Source organism: Ceratosolen solmsi, unplaced genomic scaffold (genome assembly GCF_000503995.2).
Source record: "Ceratosolen solmsi marchali unplaced genomic scaffold, CerSol_1.0 scaffold35, whole genome shotgun sequence".
Classification (NCBI taxonomy): domain Eukaryota; kingdom Metazoa; phylum Arthropoda; class Insecta; order Hymenoptera; family Agaonidae; genus Ceratosolen; species Ceratosolen solmsi.
In genome coordinates this window covers 2964885-2984547 of record NW_011948423.1, presented here as the reverse complement: position 1 = coordinate 2984547, position 19663 = coordinate 2964885, and the positions used below count along the sequence as shown (strand labels likewise).

General features: G+C 34.3%; 1 protein-coding gene across 1 annotated transcript in view; it reads right to left on the bottom strand.

The window, feature by feature from the left end:
- LOC105362392 (neo-calmodulin) overlaps positions 1-9715 on the bottom strand; it is a 70898-nt gene extending 61183 nt beyond the window's left edge. The window contains exons 1-2 of the mRNA XM_011499831.1: positions 9398-9715; positions 2772-2915 (exon numbers count right to left, since the gene is read on the bottom strand). Coding sequence (XP_011498133.1) covers positions 2772-2915; positions 9398-9590 — 337 coding nt within the window. The 5' untranslated portion in view covers positions 9591-9715. The remainder of the gene's footprint in view (positions 1-2771; positions 2916-9397) is intronic.
- Positions 9716-19663: the final 9948 nt, after the last annotated feature.

Sequence of the window (19663 nt, the reverse complement as noted above, 5' to 3'; positions counted from 1 at the left end):
TTTTATTCTTGTCTCAATTTCAATTATAATCTTCGATAAATTTAAAGTAAAAAATCTTTTCCGCACATAAAATATATCGATTTAAAATACGAAATTTTTGTACAATTAAATATAGAAATTTAAATAGATATGATAGATAAGGTAATCAAGTTTACATTGAAAATATATTATTTATAGTATTAACCGATTGTATGTAAAGTATATAAAAATTATCTTAAGTAAAATTTATTTTTATTATATGTAAGTTTAATAAATTGTTTCAATAATTTTTACTTGTTTATAAGTTGCGCGATAAATAGTTTGAGAGCCAACACTTCGTGTATTTATAATAATATGTATTTTTAATTTATCGTTCGATAAAATAGAAGAATATATTAAACCCTTATTTATAAAATTTTTTCATTCATATTAAGCTGTATTAATAAGAATACCAAAACTTATCAATTAACTAAAACTTTATAGGTGATATGCAAATATAACTATTATTAATTAATACGTATACAAGTATCATAAAGGATTTTTAGAAGAATGAATTAAGATAAGTTACATAATAACAAGACATATATATGTAATGAAAGCATATTCTAGTTGTAGTGACTTTCACACGGCATTTTATAGTAAAGAATCTTTCTTGGAAAATGTACAAATATAGCTGAAGGCAACTACGTTAATAATTTAATGTATAATAAATATATTAGAAATGTCATTAATATAGTTTATGAAAGATATATTTAGTTTTAAGAATTTGGATATAAAACTTATGAATAGAATGTTTTCTTATTGTAAAGAGCTTTGACTACATTAAAAAATATTCTTCATAGCGTATAAGTGAGCATGAATTTTAAAAAATATAAATGTATGAAAGTAATTGAATTTAATACTAATAATTTTTAATGTATGATGAATAAATGGTTTTCTAGTTTAATACAGAATTTTGGTAATTTTAATAATATGTGTGTGTATGTGTGTGTGTGTGTGTGTGTGTGTGTGTGTGTGTATGTGTGTGTGTGTGTGTGGGATAAATGATATTTATGAATTATGATATTATAAAGAAAAGTAATGAATTTAAATTTCAGTGCTCATAAAACGACTATTATATCGTTTAATTAACTATAAATGCTATAAAATTTAAAATAAATACATAATTTACGAAAATATCAGAAATTTATACTTACGGATTGGCACACATTTCATAAAAATTTCTTTATTAATGCGCGTGAAATTACAAATAGCATTAAGCGAGTGAGCTATAAAAATTTGTTTTTGAGGAAAATCAAGTTTAATAATTACCGCCCAGAGGTGGTCCATCCATGTAATACAGGGTGACATTTTATCTCAGTAGACATAGTTTACGAGAGGAAAGATTTGAGAGAGAGAGAGAGAGAGAGAGAGAGATGAGGGGGGGAGGAGGAGGGGGGGGTGAGAGGAGCGAGGATACAAACTCCTATCAGGCAATCCAAAATTAGTAAATTCCCTTTACCATTGTGTTGTGGCGATTATTTCATTTGTTGCTATTAATCACCACTACTTTTGCTTCTAAGTTCCGTTATCATCACCGTGATTGTCTTACTGAGCTTCAAGCGAGATAATTTTTTAATAAGGCACCTGCCCTTCGGTAAAAGATAGATAGCCCCGTAATATAACCAGCTCCGAAAACTCTCTTTCCCCGACGTTTCGGCTACGATACAAAATTAGCAAGATTTCACTCGGCAATTAATGAGCTCTGAGATGTAATTAGAGGAAACCACGAGGCCTCCCGCTCGCCTTACCCCAGCCTCTCCAGGCACATTGCAAGTTGTTTCATTTTAGGAGAAACAAGGCAAAGAGGTTTTGTTGACTAATGAGCTAAATTTTACTGCATTGCCGCCGAGAAGAGCCGTAATAAATAGAGCGACCGAAGAAGAGAGAGAAATGGAATGGCCAATGCCATTCACAGCCTCTATTAAACATCTGCCTATGGACCGTAGTGCAACGCACCATAATACCGTCGCACTCTCTCGACTGATCTTACTCCCGACCTCCCTCTCCCCTCGCTGTCCTATCGTGAATCGCAAGATTATCATCCGGATTATGTCGTCCGAGCACGATCGCATTCGTCAATTATTTCTCGTCAGTGTGCAAAATCCAGCGAAAAACATCGAGGATAAGACAGATTCGCCCGCTCGTATCTGTCTCCCTCGTCCCACTTTTATCACTTTTATTTATTAGCTCGTAATATCTCCCGTGCGTGAAATGCCGGCCCGACCGACCAACACTTTTGTGGCGTTTATCACGCGCAAATAATGAAACCTAATAATGCCCTGAGAAATTTGAGGGACGTAAGCGCTTGCATTGTCAGAACCTTTTTATACTTTCTCACCTATTATTTTCACGATGAGTCTCTTTCACTTCTCGCCGCCGACGCATTTACTACTTTTTTTTTACTTTATGCAGTGGCTACATCATTAAACGCTATCTCGCTTTCGAATGACTGGGGCAGTCGATATTGTTGGGATATCGTGATACAACAATTGTCCCTCCGCAGTCAAATGTGAGAAGCTTGATCGAGGGCCTCGACAACTTCACGAAAATCCGAATAAATCGAGAAGTTTCATGCTGTTTTAACGAGCTCCTACTCCAGACTCAATCGCCGAATAATTTCACCAGAACGACGTCAAATTTTAATGAAACACCAAGTCGAGTGCAGCAGGCGGCTGAGCACACCATTTCATGCGCTACAAAGAGCGGCTTAATCCATAATAATTCAGACACGCAGGTAGGTAGGAACTTACCGTCTATATCAATTTCATCCAACATGGTGCGAAGCTCCTCGGCTCTGGCGAATTGTCCGAGGGAGCGCATAACCCTGCCGAGCTCGTCCTTTGTAATACTTCCGTCGCCATCGTTGTCAAACAGTCGGAAGGCTTCCCTAAATTCTGTGGATAAATAAAAATGTACTCGTGAATTATGATTTGATATGGAATTATGATTACGGAGCCGCTGGCATGCAAGATAATTCAATGAAAAAAATTATTATAAGAGAGTGGTAAAGAGGTAGAGAGGTAGAGAGGTAGAGAGGTAGAGAGAGAGAGAGAGAGAGAGAGAGTAGTAGTAGTAGTAGTAGTAGTAGTAGTAGTAGTAGTAGTAGTAGTAGTAGTAGTAGTCGATTATACATTTATCGTGAATTAGTTTTATAATACATACATCGATATAAAGTCGAATTAGATATTACATGTATTATATCGACGTCCTTTAATTATCGGTATGCGGTATTATTTTGCATAGAACTTCCATTAGAGCATTACAGGGGATTAATTTAAAGATTCGCGAAAGAATTAATAAATTGCTACTCTTTTTTCTCAAATCGTTATATATATTAATTGTAAACTTAGTTAAAATGTTGGCTATTCATATTCAAAACCGTCTTTACTTGCTTTCAATTGATTTTACTTTCTAAAAATTGAATTTACTCTCCGATAGACGCGTTTATCGACGACTTTTTCTGGTATATTATGAAGGTGTTGAAGGTGGGATAAAAAAGGAAAAAAAAGATAAAAGAAAAAATCCAAGTCATCGTGATAAGATAAAATTAAATCTTAAATATTAATGAAAACATATTTATCGATATAAGATTGATAAAAATGTAAATAAATTATAATTAAATTATCATCGTCTGGATCAAAGTATTAGTTACAACAAGTTATTTTGCACTATAAAGATATTCAAATAATGCAAAAATTCAGTTTATATGATCGATATTTACTGTCTTAATCCTATTTTGTGTCTGGTGTAATAAAAGCCTTGTACTATCCATTATCACATAAAAAAAAAAAAAAAAAAAAAAATGCACGTACTGCGCTTATTAATATTTTATAAAGTTTTTAAGTTTTTAAATATTATCTGCCCGATAAATAATAATTTGACTTCATTTTAGCTCTTTACGATATTAAATCGTGTAACATTAATTGCAAAATGATATATGTCGAAATAAAACAGACCTCCAACTGCGAACGATTCGATGATCTGATGTCACAGCTTAATTATTCAATGTTCAGCTTAAATAATTCGAAATATTAATCGATAAAAACAATTTTAAGACTAAAAATGAATTAATTAGATATGGCGAAAAAGTGCTGTACTTGATTATTTAGACATTCGGTAATTAATTGCAACACTATTCAAACGAAATTTTCTAAACAACGTGTCTTTGTTATTAATAACAATTTTTATTTGATTCCATAGTGAATTGATTGTATTGTATTTTATAATAAATATTGGTTATGTTTATTTTTATTGATTCTTTAAGTATTGTATCGCATAAAATATCATTTGTTTTGAGCGCGATGTCTCTTCTATCGCTTTCTCATTCGTCAGTGAAAGCCCGTTCGTCATTATCTAGTTCCGATAGGAAATGGATTAAAATTTTATATCGGTGATTTGATTTAACAACTTACGCCCCGTAGTCGAACACGCGCATTAATTTGTTTTTATTTTTCAAGCACAGATGTACGATGAACGGGTACATTACTTTGACGCTAATTCGAGATATTAAATCGAGTGCCTCCGTATCAAAGACAACGTTCGTTTGTGCGATAAATGTTGGAAAATTAATTGCCAACTATAAGAGAAATTCTATAATTCTGAGCAATTAGTGACATATGATGCGCCGTAAAATGAGTTTATTCCATGGTTTATGTATAAAGGCAATTTGATCTGCGATACTTCTCCATTGTAGCCAATGGGAACAAAAAGATGTAATAAACGGCGGGAGAAAAATATTTCTCGTTAATAACAGCGTGCGTATCACCACGGACTCGTGTAATAATTCACTTATTTAACGTAAGTCAACGAAATTGCGAATATTCCAAAGTGTTGGAATAATTAGAATAAAAATTAGTCAAGCAATCGAGTCGAAAATTCATTGACTAAATTAACAAAATTACCCAGTTTTTGTGCACAACGGCATTTCATACTTTCATCATTTCATGATTGTCTAACTATTTAATGATAATACAACGCATAAAATCATAAATCAAACATATAAGATATCCCCAGCACATTTACATACAGTTTAAATCATCGATAATACTTTTAATGTCACATTCGTTCCTTTTTCATTGCCGATGCATGATTTACTGCACATTTCATCTAGAGCAGATCTAAGTAGTTACTAGGCTTAACTACTTAAACAAACATCGCTCCGAAAATACCAACTAATACCCATTAATCAGGTGTCCGAAGCTCAATCATCGACGGCCTTTACATTGGTTGTGACCACCACCAACCAACCAAACCCCCCCCCCCCCCCTCCTCCACTTCTTATTGAGTCGGAGAGTAAATCGTTAGTGTACGCAGTGTAGCTGGTGACTCTCACTCGCGATTTATTACGGAGAAGAATGTTTCAGTGCTCCCCGACCCCCCCCCCCACAAATCAATTGGCTTAAATGGTGGACAGGTGGGAAATTATTGGAGATAAATGTAATGCAAAATACGCTTGGTCAACTTATTCCCATGTCGGCTGCACTATTATTGTACCGCCTCGTTTTTCTCTTACCTCGGAAATACCAAAGCGACGGCGAAAATGTTATGCAGGCTTTAAAAAGCTTTTCTATCGAGACTTTTGCCCAACAAAAGAGAGAAGGAAAAAACCGTGAATAGTCCCACGACAGTGGCTGATTCGAATTCGATTCTTCCTCTGCCAACTTAATCAACGCTTTCCTTCAATTTCGACCGCTGACTGATAACTCGCGCGATACTCAAAATAATGACTTTTCTCTCCCCTTGTCGATACGTACGAATTATGCAACCTCTTACATTTAATCAGTATGATTTATGGTAGAAAAAATTATGTATAAATACATATATACGTACTCATATATTTTATTTTAACGCAATGGTAACGGTAAAAGTGAACGGTAAAGCTTCGCTGATGTATTTATGAGTCGAAGATTATTTTTATATATATTTCCTCGTTCCTGAAGTTTAAAAGTACCGAAGAAAAATCTTATATCCAACTTTCTTTTGCATTCTCTTGGATTTACGAGATGAAAAGTAGTATGCAAATGTAACACCTTTAACTTGTAAATGTAATCAATCAAGCCATACGTGGAACTTATCTGTGAATATTGAAATATTCACGTTCATTCGTATTCACGAAACGCACGCGCGCGCGCGCGCGCGCACACACACACACACGCACACAATTGATTGTATTAAAAATTAAGATAATAATGAAATCAACATTTCATTGTCTGTATTAGAATTTTTATTGTAAACTCATTGAATTATTTTATTAATTTTGTATAATTTACAGCTTATTGAATCATGGGCATAAATAATATTAAATTCGAGCTATTTAAAAGTAATGAAGATTTTTTCATTTTTCTAAAAACCATCGAAATCTATAAAGAGAACATAATGTAAAAAACAGATTTTACATATTTTAAATAATTATTTAATATGTGTAGCAACGCGAAGAGTTTGCAATCCGAGGATCTAATTATTCTTTTATAACATGACACATCTGTACTACTAACATTTATCGCATTGGGACCGTGAAATTGAAAATACCTTTATTATTATATGTTTATGCTTGCTCTTTTCGCTGTTGATAAATCCTCACGAACACACGCGCGGCTTTTCGTTGATTCATTAATGTAGACGCATAGCGACTTATTCGCCTGACGAAAATTAACGAAGGAATTTGAGAGAGGTGCGGCATACGAATAATTGTACTTAACGGATATTTCATGACAAAGAGAACGAGTTGCTCGTTGAAGAAGCTGCGTGTTAACCAGAAGAAAATAATTATGGAGAGAATCATAGTTGTTCGGTTGTTCATCTGGTAATGTTTTCATTGCTTTTTATTGGAGCAGCGGTAAAGTAAAATTATATCCATATAAATTGTTCACATAATACATGTGTGTGTTTTTAAAAAAAAAATTATAAATTATTTATCTTATTTGTTAACTCTACGTTAAAATAATGACATAGTTAGATGTTAAATAATTCTCGATTATCTTCATTTACAAATTATTCCAACGGCATTTACTATTCGATCATTAGTAACCACAAATAGAACATAATACTTATCGAGTCAATTCCTATTACATTCAGTTGCTAATGGTAGATTACATTAGTTAAAAAAAAAGAAAAAAAAAAAAAAAAAAAAAAAAAAAAAAAAAAAAAAAAAACGACTAAATCCGAAATTAGAAATTAAAAGTAATTAAAAATTGGTAGTATAGAAAGATATGAATTTTCAGCTTATGAAAATTATGCGATCGGCAACGAATAGTGTGCAATATTTATTAGAGGAAATAAATTCATCAGTTACGAGTATATCGAAGGAAGGTGCATGTTTTTGATTGGTAATTAATTTCAATTGTCGCAATAATGAAAATATTTCAATCGAGTGATTATTCGAGCAAATCGAACACAGTAGTAAACTGATAATTACAAAAGATTTATAACGACATTAAATAATAATTTACATTTCGGCTATAAAACAATCAATTATATATATATATATATATATATATATATATACATATACACGGATAATTATATTATGTAATATAATTTATGTATCGTCTATTTAGTATGCACACTGATTTTAATAAATAAAAGACTCCCTTTCATGGGAAGTCCTCGGAAGTATAAAATTATTAAAATAATACAAAACTAAAAAGTCAGTATCGCGTTAAAATTGTGGATATTAGTTTCGTCCGTATTGCTGTCCGTCACTTTAATGTTAAGTGATTTTTAAAGAAACGAAGGTGTTGTGAAAATACTTTTCACATTGATACTTCCGATCTATGATATTACGTACCTTAGGGGGCGCAAGTTGATGAAAAACCATATTAAATAAAGTACGTGCTTTGATACGTTGAGCAATGATCCATAATAATCGTTCCCTTATCGCTGCCGCATACATATTATGTATATCCTTTCTTATCTCAATGATTTTTATTTAAATATTCTTATTGCCCTATTCTTATCAAATGTTATTAATGAGCTAAAGTACTTGGCAATTTCTCATTGCCAACCGCTCAACGTGAATATTGATTTTGAAATAAGTAAGTCAATATTGCCGGTAGAGACAAGAATTTTTTACATTCCAAGGTGAATGGGGGAGAGAGTACGAAAACTTTTCGAATTATATAAGTATATTCGAAGTTGAGCATAAATTGTTGAAAGGAAAAATATTTTTAATCAAAGCACGTAAGATTAATTATGTGAAATATTTCTAATGCAGTTGGAAAAAAAGTACTTTACTCCCCAAACGAATATCCCCGAATATTCGATAATCCCATGATATTCAATGGGAGCGACTCGATCATTATTTACTCGAGGCGCCGCTAAAATAGAGCAGCACAACGGGCGTCCAAAACTTGCTTTAAAATGCTCTCTTGATACGCTCCAACAACATCCGAATAATAAGTAAGACGAGCTTCAGCGTATAAGTACAGAGCGAGAGTGCTGGGACGAGTGGATGGATGGATTTGGGGGGGGGGGGAGAGAGGAGGAGATGTTCATCATTCATACGCTCGCGTATCCGTAGCGGCAACTACTTTCTTTCAGTTTGGCGATTGGAATCTTCAGACACGTATGAATTCATCCCAATAGGCCATATCGGTCACGTTGTAACCACAGCGTAATAAGCAATGACAACTAGCAGCATTACATTAGTTTTTTTTGGAATTCAAAGCTGATCTCTCAGACTTGCCGTAAAGTCAATTGAGAGCGTTGATTCGGATCGGAATGGCCAAATTGGATAAATACATCAAGAAAGTGCAGTTTGGCCAATCATATCCTCGTGAAATTTGCGGCGGTAGGAGGACAGATGAGGCATTAGTTATTGGGGCTGTTGGCTCGAACATGGTAGTGATGGTGGTGGTGACGGTGATGATACCGATTGCGGCGACGGCGGCGACGGCGGCGGCGGTTGGAAGGGTTGGTGGTGGTGGTGGTCTGGGAGGAAGGCGGGAATCGAACGTACTCGGGTATTCCGAGCAAGTACCCAATGTGCGGCATGTGCAACCGAGGCTGCGAAGCGTTCCGCGAAGATTTGAGAAAACTAGGGCGAGTACGGGGATCTCTCATCGATTTGCTTATCAAACGCATTGACGTTTGCGCGAATAGCTTTATCACTTCCCTATTCCCCCTCCCGCCCCCATTATTGGCTGAATAAATTTCCAGTATTCGCCTTGGACGTTGCAGAAAGCCTACCATACTCAAGCTATTAACTTAATACTACCAATTTCTTTCGATCTAATTGGCTATTCGGAGAATAGGGAGTGAGAGGGCCACGGCCAACTCTAGCGCGATCTGGTCGTCGATGATTATTGCGCGCAATCGTGAAATTGTGCTGACTCCTCAAAATAGACTTAAGAAATAAATATCGATGCTCTTGATGTACCTTTCATCTGCGCTTTGGTGATGTTGGGCTTTTTCACGGCGAGACTGGACATTAGCTGATCGGACCTCGATGACGGAACGCCGACTCTTCTGGAGCTGCTGGGGACGGAGGAAGAGTACGTCGCGCCGCTCACCTCGGCGGGGGGAAATTCGTACGAGCAGGAGGCGCGCTCCTGACTCCTGCATTTCTGCATTGCATAAACATTATTTACGACGTTTATTTAGTTTAGCCGTGCGTCGCCTTCCGTACATCGAGCTACACTCCCGCGATACTCTACAACGTACTTTAAAAATCCTCCATCGACGGGCGTATAATCAACGATTGGAAAGGCCACGTGCAAGCAACGTACTATCAAGCTACATTATCATATAAAACGAAGTTAAATCGCGACCAATGAGTATCCGGCGCCATTATTCCAATGCCCTTTACTGAAATTCTTTCTCGCTTTTGACCGGTGCAGGTCGACCGTACGAATTATTTCACAAGCGATCGGGATCGATGTTCAACCAGGCGCGCAACGGAGCTTTTACTCCTCCTCGTTTGATGGATTTTTAAATAGATCGAAGGCGGCAACAAGAAGTTTCCAATTGAGCTTCCGAGCTCCCGCACACACAACTGCGTAATAAGTGACCGATAAAGTCCAGTCAGCGTCGGTCAGCGAGTGACAAACTTTGCCCATTGGCTCCCGTTCGCTAAATCAAACTAGAATTTAATCAAAGCTCCAGCCGCGAGTCAATCGACGATTAGCACAAAGTCATCGAATTATGCCCGAATCAATGAGAATTTCAATAAACTGTTCCCGGCTTTGCGCCCCCACCCCCCACTTTTCACCCAGCCCATCTCACTCTCGTTAAATACAGATGCCGAATGCCAATCCGAAGCCAAAGCAAGTCGTCTCGCCAGGCATATGAGCACGGACGCGCACGCACACCACCCCAATCCCTAAATCCCGGATCGCGCGATCGCGATCCCTAAATCGCCGCCGCAAACCTCCCTTTATAAAGCTACAAAGCAACGGGGTGAAATTACGGTGCGCTGCTGTTGCTGTTGCTGTTGCTGCTGCTGTTGCTGCTGTTGTTGCTGCTGTTGTTGCTGCTGTTGTTGCTGCTGTTGTTGCTGCTGTTGTTGATCGAAGGCCGACGGCGACTCGACGAGGCTCGGCTGCTGCGTCGGCGGCTCGATGCTCGGCTGCCGCGGAAGAAGCTCCGGATTCGGCTGCTGCTCCGGCGTCCCATCGCCGCCGTCCTCCGGATTGCTGCCCTTGGCCGGGAAGAAGCGGGAGCAATGACGGCCCGCGAACACGGACTTGAGAGTGCCGACGAGGTGAGAACCCGAGGGCAAACCCACCGATGGCTCCTCGTCCTCATTGGCAACAGCGCTGCTTTGACGAGTCTGCAACGTGGAAAACGAGATTGCGTCAATGATAGCCCAACCCATTAGTCCTGGCGGAATAGTGGCGAGAGGGGTGGATGTGGTGGATGGGGAAGGGAGATGCGGATACGGAGCTTAACACGCCCCGATGCTTTATCGAGCCTAAGTTCCTATGGGACAATGTGATTGTTGCTCCGGGATAATGGAGTATATTATGTATCACAATGCTCAAGTGCCTCTATCTTATCTACATATCAACTATTATTTATGTAGTATTTCTAATGAGGTGCGGGTATCATTTGTCTCGCATCTTATCCGCTCTTGGCGATTATTTCCAAATAACCATGGGGTAAGTGAACGCGCGTGTCGTTACGATAAAGGATCGATTTAACGCACGTCCTTATAAAGTAATTTCATGGGTATTTTAATTTACTTTATCGCAAAGGCAATCGATAGTTTATTAAAGCTATTTCTTCGTATCTTTATCTACAGTTTCTCATATTATCATTGTTACTACTACTACTACTACTACTGCTACTACTACTACTACTACTACTACTACTACTACTACTACTACTACTACTACTACTACTACCACTACTACTACTACTACTACTACTACTAATACTACTACTACTACTACTACTATTATTATTATTATACTACTATTATTATTATTATTATTATACTACTATTATTATTATTAATATCATCATTATTATTATGAAAATTTTGTTTCAAAGCCATTTAATTTAAAACAATTTAAAAAACGCGTTTACTTTAATTTATCCTTACTCATTTATTGACAGATGAGACCGCGTTGTTGTATTATTTCGGACTCTCGTAATCATATTTAAATCTACATTATCTATCTACACGACTAGAGCTTATACAAGCTCATTATACTCACATCTAATTTAAATAGCTTCTTTGTAAATAATTAATTATATATTTTCACGCGTGTTTCGTGCGTGTGCGTGCGTGTGCGTGTGTGTGAGGGATCGATTTAATTTTCAGAGCGACGAGGCGCAGAAGCTTCTTTCTTATTCATAACGTTTACCCGCAAATTTAAAGTATTATTTTAATTGTTATTGTGAAAGAGAGGGACGATAAATTAACGTGGAAGCTTTCAACTTGAGAGTAAAATTTAATTAATATAAAAAGTTAATACATTATCGTATTAAAGCGACAAAGCCCATAAATGTTAATATTGTTAAAGAAAAACTTTATACACTTCATATGCACTTTATATACAATTTAAGTAGTAAGTTATTTTATTGTTATTCAATAATTAATATCGATATATTTATAATTTATAGGATAGTAAAATGTTTATAAATTTTAAGATAATGTATTATATGCATTTTCAGTCAATGTTAACGCTTCAACAGAATTTCTAAAAATTCTACGATACATATGTGCAGAATTCGTTGAAATAAAAATAACTTTTAAGCTAAAATAAAAGAATAAAAATTTGTTCAGAAAAAATGTCTAGATACGTAGCAATTTCTGTAAAACAATGATGATACTTTATTTTACAGCAATTTTCTGGATATCTTTTTATAAAATTGATCGAAAAATATTAATGCTTAGTATTGTTTTTAAATTATTTTTTATATGAGAATAATCAAAAAACATACCTCTATTATTGTTAACAATAAGTCTATTTGACATATATAGAATCTCGAGAAGTTTTAACAAGGAAACTTTAATTTTTTATTATAATACTTTATTACGTTTAATAAAAGTAATTGATTGTTATAATTAATGTTTGTCATTATCATGGCTCTTTTCATCAGAAGAATTCGGTCATTATTAATTTAATGGCTTACAGAGATTAAATTTAATTTACAAACTTTCAATAATAAATATCTACCTACATCAATAATTGGAAATTCCAATAGTATTTTATTTTTAATTATATTTTTAATTAATAAAATTGTGTTTACACGTGCCCACGTACATACACACACGCGCGCACACGCGCGCACACACACGCACACACACACACACACACACACACACATATATATATATATATATATAATTGATTTTCTGATAAATAATACGATGTTCAAGCTATGTTTGAATAATTAAATGCCAATGAAATATTTGAAAATTTTTTTCGAGCATATAAGATATCTCGTATATTCGTGTAAAAAGTGTACGTATCCTATAAAATATTAAATCCTGAAAAACAATTCATCCTGACCAATGATTAATTTAGTCTCGTATGTTTCGGACAGAGATTCGTGGTCGATATGTCGCAAGGAATGCATTTATTTACAGGTTATTCAAAGAATTGTGCTCAATCCTGAAATACCCAGGACATTATCGGACGTAGACAAATGAACGAGACAGCCAGATACCACTATCCGAAGATATCCATAGGCACGTCGACGGATACGAATAGGTTTTTTTGGTCCTTTTACTCGTGAAATGGCGGCTCACTTTCTCTAGGAATAATCCGATGCTATTCGATTCCTGCACGCGAATGGTAGTCTACACGTTCGGGAGACTCTTTCGCTTGTGATGTGGTAAGGACTCGGAAGGCGTAAGGGCGATTCGAGTGGATTTTCGATTTCAGGAAATTGTGCACCGCCCACACACATTTAGCAACAAGCTACGGAGGTGACGATTTGGGATGCCTGCAAGCGGCATCGCTTGGATTAAAATCCCAAGCTCGGATGACTTTTGGCTGAATTTCTTATAACCGAATGAAGTAAAAAGGGATTTGGACGAAATAAGTTTTTTATTTTGGTTACAAAATCCAAATCGACTCGATGGTTTCGAGAATAATTTGCAAATGTAAAATTGCGATTCTGCTCGTATCCAGTTACTTCGGTGTTAATATTAGATCAGCGATTTTAGCGTCAGCGTTTTTCCAAAGATTGATCAATAATAAAACGTGCTGATAGAAAGCCGTGAAAGATGATTAAAAAGTAGATTGACGTGATAATGAGAGGCGATCAAAGGGTTTCTTTATCGTAGTATATTTTTTTCTTCTAGAAATAACAAAGATTAGACTGCGCTAAAGCCAATTACAGTCGTGACAGGAACATGTTTACATTAGTATTTTACACATATATGCATACATTAAGTATAATTCCAAGTTCGATATTATGATTCTTAGTAAGTAACTACCAAAAACCGGCTTATATAGTACAAAATAGGTTTTTTAATTAATTAAAAATTTGGTATAAAATTGTGTGCATAAAATGTGTTTTATAGTAGAACTTATGATACTTTGCTTAAATAAACTTATAATTTCATTAGTTTTTCATGATTATAACAGATAATCGATAAAATATTAATAAAGTACTCGTAAAATTTCAGTTCTTATAAATTGATTATATAGTTTGAAAACTTTGTTTTCTAGAAATTTTAACTTTATGAACATCTTTTATGAACTATCTTAAAAGATTTTAATGCAATTTACTATTAACAAAGATCTAAATCACCTTCTCTATCTTTTTATAATATCATATTTTTTAAGTAGCTGAAAAATGTTATTCAACGAATCTTTTAATCCTTATATTTATGTTTTTTATATAATTTAAATATAGCTGAATGAATAATAGTTAATCACTTTATATAATAATAAATGAAAAAGATTATTTACAAAATAACTCGTTTATATATTAATTTGTAAATATAATTTAAATTATAAGAAAGTTCATGTTATAAAGTTATACGAGTCGAATAAATAGAATATCTACATAGATAGAAATAAGAGTGAACACCATTATATTTTATTTATAATTGTTTAAAGCAGTGGCTTATTAATTACATAATAATGTTCGATGGCTACAGATAAATTTGTCTATTATTTAGAGAAAAGATTGTGCATGAAATAGAATTAAATTTTAGCACAATATTATCCGACATTATAAAGTAAAAAATGCCGATAATTAACAATTATTGCTCATTGTGTAGACATAATTTTAATAATTAAATATTGTAATTAAAATATAGACTTTTTAGGATTTACTCGCATTCGCAACGGTATCTTTTCAAATGTTATTTTTTGAATTTAATTTAATACAAAAATTAAGGAAATTATACATTTTCAAAGTCAAATTTCAAAGTGATTAACTATTTCACATTTGTATACATCGATACTGAAATCCATTTCTGTTTACATTAACTATATCTAATTCTATTTAATTTAAACATATATATTATTTCGAAATTCACAACATATGTACACATATAATGTTAAATTTCTCTGACAGAGAGACAGACACGAGCTCGATATTTCCAGACCTTTACTAATATACAATAACTTTAGTATATACGAAATTGCCCGGTACTCATCATATAGACAGACGAAAGTTCACAAATGAAAATTGAAAGCCCACAACAATCCTGCTCAAATCCTTTTGATATTCTCCTCGGTACGCTATTTCCTACTAACTCGATACTACATTTTATTTCCCGATCTAGTGAACGGTCGATACGTATATCTTACGCTATCGGTTAAGATTAAGTATTTGTAAAAATACTGAAAGCTAAATATTCATGTAGAAAGTAAAAGACTTGAAGATTAAAGTTAGAAATTACATTGCCACTAGCTGGAGACATTGACTAAAATAGCATTTGACCTTTTATTATTTGGTTAAGGAAGTGCACTTTGTGATTGATTGATTTTTAAATTTTAACTTCAATGGGAAAAATCAAAATCGACGTAGTTTTATGAGTATTATTATTAATAGAGAGATGACTTTGTAAAAATTTTTATTTGATATTTTACAATAAAACAATTTGCCACATAGTAGTTGTTTACTTTATAATTACGTAAAAATACAAAATTTATATTTTCTAATGAAAATTTGTGATAGAAATAATGACATTTGCGCGCAACATATTAAACATATACATTCAATCATTTTGTAGTACGCGATAACTGTCGAAGTATTGAATGAAGTATTAGCCATATTCGTGATCTTCACATTGTTAATTATTTTGTTATTAAATTCTAACGACCCTTGGCGATAAAGTGGAATAGAATTTTTGTTTGGCCATTTACAAACTTACGATATTCTTTTTTCATCATTATCGCACTTCCATATAACGCTCTACGTACCTTTAGTATTTCACTAATCCAGCATAAACCTAATTCTATTTGAAAATCCTCTTATTATTATTTTTAATAAATGAATAAATGCCCCAAAATTTATAGTAATTATTGCATCTCGTAAAGCAAATCTAACCAACGTTTAATGTACATCGACCTCATCGATTTAATCCGAGAGGTTTACTAATATTTAGCATGTAATGTACTATGCAAATACTTTGTATTGGTAAGATACTCGAATTTCACTACTAAATTATGCTCCAATATTTATATCGAAAATATAATAAATTGTGGCTATTTTAATGATCCCCCCCCCCCCACCGCTCGGCCTCGCCCCACCACGCCGCCACCACGCCCCACCCATCGATCATCTCGACATTGTCAGCTAAATTTCCTTGCGCACGAAGAAAAATAAATGCAATAAATACAAAATAGTTACAGAGCGATTCTTCTCCCTTATCAGGCCAGGCGATATAGTTTTGCCGGTGAAATCTCCGGTGAGATATCCTCAGGATGTCCAATGCCTTGACTTAGCTACGACTTGCTTTTATGTTAACGAATTGAAACGTGCGCAACGTAATCGCGGCTCTTCGGGCCTTTCGAGCGTGATTGGAAAGTGCTAATGTTAGGGATAAGGAATGGGTGAGATAAAATGAGAAAAAGAGGAGGACCGATTTGATTGCGGGCTTGGCTGATTGGCCGAAGACTTTCCCAACGACACCGCTGTCGCAAGCCATTTCCAATGGAATTTTCTAAAGTTGCCTCGAACTTTCGTCATTAGAGTTGCCAGTGCTATAGCAGCTATCGAGTTCCTCGAGCTCGAGTTACAAGCGGAAACGTCGCTGCGGTAGAGCGAGAAAAACTCTAGCTGGAGGATGTAGAGAGACACGGGAAATCTTCTCTTATCCGGCCCGCGGGATCGGTCGAGGAATTAAGTTGACTAGGGAAGTGGCACGGAAAGATGAATTGGGCTGCTGCGAGGGCCCGTCGCGGAGACTTGAAGATGCAAAAACAATGAAATTAATGTATTCGAGAACTTTCCTCAAAAGGCTTTGGGCAAAGGAATTTTTTTCTTAGAGCTCGAGCTAGAAATTTTAATTGTTACAACGTTCGGCGTCTTGTACTTTATTATCTTACAAAAGAAATCAATTTTCAAGTATCGCGACGTGCGCATTTTGAAAGTAACCGATTGTTTTTGTTGTCTTTGTTTTTTTTTTTTTTAACTGTTGATAGGGACGCCTGTCGAAGTGTCTGGAAACATTTTCATGTCATTTTGAGCGTACATTTTTCGGGTAAACGTTTAATTATCTTTGTACGGATGATGCGGGATGTTTCCAAATGTTTTCCATACTCTTCCGTAAATATTTAAGAAATAGCATGGGATAAAAAAAAAATACCAGCACTTCTCTGCGGGCGAATTTAAATGCAGATATTTTAGGGAAAATGAAAGGAAAAAAGTTTTTCTTTAGAATGCACTTACGTTGAAGATTTTTTGTTAATAAAGAGAGAAAAAAGAGGGAAAAAAGTAAAAAGATCAAACAAAATTCGGAATATTTTATTTTTTCTACTACCTACTTTGGTATTTTTAATTAAGGATGGTAAATAGTTTTGAATGTTTCCTCGTCTCTCTTTTTATTTATTTATCAACTTTTTCTCTTCTATATCTCTCTAAGATGAACGTATTATTTTTCGTTATTATTATTGTTCGTAATTGCCCGCAAGTCCGGCATTTTTAATTTATCAATTTATATTTTTCGATATAATGCCGACATATTATTACTACGTACTATTTGAATTCCATAACGTCGTTAAAATGACGTTTTTCATTGCCAATGAAATTGAATATTTCGACTGATGTCCGTCGTGGAAAAATATCGCGTACTCCTCTACGAAGCCTTTAAACATTGCTAAATATTCAAATTTCACAATAGATTCCACAAGTATCGGATTAATATTGACGAATTAAATTATTATGTGCCTAGAGTACCGTTTACCGAAAAAGCCAAAATCAATAAGTAAATGTTGAATTAAAAAAAATAGGCTCGCGCTATCGTAACGACGAGCAGACCCAAAGAACGATCACTCGTAAATCAAAGCCAACGGAGCTAGGGCCCTTCATATATATCCTTCTCTCACAGACGCACACGCGCACGCACACGAATTGCGAGCGGCCGTGGCCAATCCTCCCCTCTTACGAGATCCCTTTCGAGCGGCGTTCGATGCCGCCACGGTACTTTCTAATTTTGTAAAAAGCCCATTATCGAGATTACGGGTGTCGGGAGCCACAGCCGCGTGCTTGAAATGTCAAGTTACCTCTAACGCGCGAGGAAGCCGACGCTCACAGCCGTTAATTAACAAAGCGCCACCAATGAAAATCCTGCGCTTTTTACTTTGATTTTTTCAGGCTTCTCTATTTCCTTCTTTCGCCTCGTGCTCCTGTGCTCGCCTTTTATGCGGGCAATATTATTACGTTATTTTCTTTTGCTCTCCCGGCGTACGGCGCGCTCTTTCAACGAGAAATAAATCTAAATCGTCGTTATGCATTTTCGAATAATAAAAGTCTCTTTCTGCACATTTATCTAATCTGCGATGTGGGAAGTCGCGCTCCCGTACAATGTGAAATGTTCTAATGGACAAACGCACATTTCCACTCGCGCAACTAATTATCGTTCGTTGAGAGAATCGACGACATTATGTATTGTTTAAAATAGACTTGTGATTGATTTTGAAATACTTTATTAAATTCAAATACTGAATTAACCGAGTGGATTAACTATCGACAATTTCTTTTATAATAAAATTTGAACAATCATCACTTATATTAATTGGCAATGTTGAAACGATATATTATTTAGATAATACATAAATTATAAATTAACGTGAATTTTGTGTGAGGTAAATTATATATCTTTGAGTTATTTGAATTAATTGAGCTGTCAACTTGTTGTATATATTCACTTTGACAACATACAACTTTAAATGTGACAATACATTTGAAGTTGCGAAGCTTATAAAAAAAATTTGAAAGTAAATATTTTTAAATAAAAATATTTTGTTTTTGTTCTGTTTGATAATTCAATCTAAAATATAAAACATTCAAAAATAAAAATTAGAATATTTAAGCTTATAAGTTGGTAAATAATACAATAAAAATAATTTACTTTATACTTTGTTTACAAATACTTTTTACCATTATTTTCAATATCCGTATGTTAAACGTTAAAAATGTCTCTATTGATATATCGAAAATACGATAGTTTAAATATTAATATTTAAAAATTCATCAATTTTATGAATAAAATAGTTGCGAAATGAACATTGAATTCATACATTGATAACATTAAATCTTTGTTATAAATTATTATTTACAAGAAATTTATTAAATAGTTATCCAGACCAGACCCAAATTATGATTCTTGATTAATTGAGGAAGAGATATGAATTTAATGCTTACAATTCGTTTTAGAACATAAAAATATAAAATACTTCAAAATATTTCAGATTAATTGTAAAAAAAAAAAGATAGGAATAAAATAACATACAAAATTTCGTTAGTTACCATAGTATAATTTATTTAATATTGAAAACATAAACGAATAACGTAGGTTTATTTTAACAGATTTTATAAATCGAATGAGGAATAATGAATTAATATAATTCACTGAGGAAGGAGAAAATGGTAATGTAGAAATTATATTTAACCGAATATAAAATTAATTTTAATTACTAAATATAAAAAATTTAACGCGAATGCAAATAAAGTATCCTCCTACACGAACAAATAACCATTATTTTAATCTTAGGTGAAAGCAGAAGAA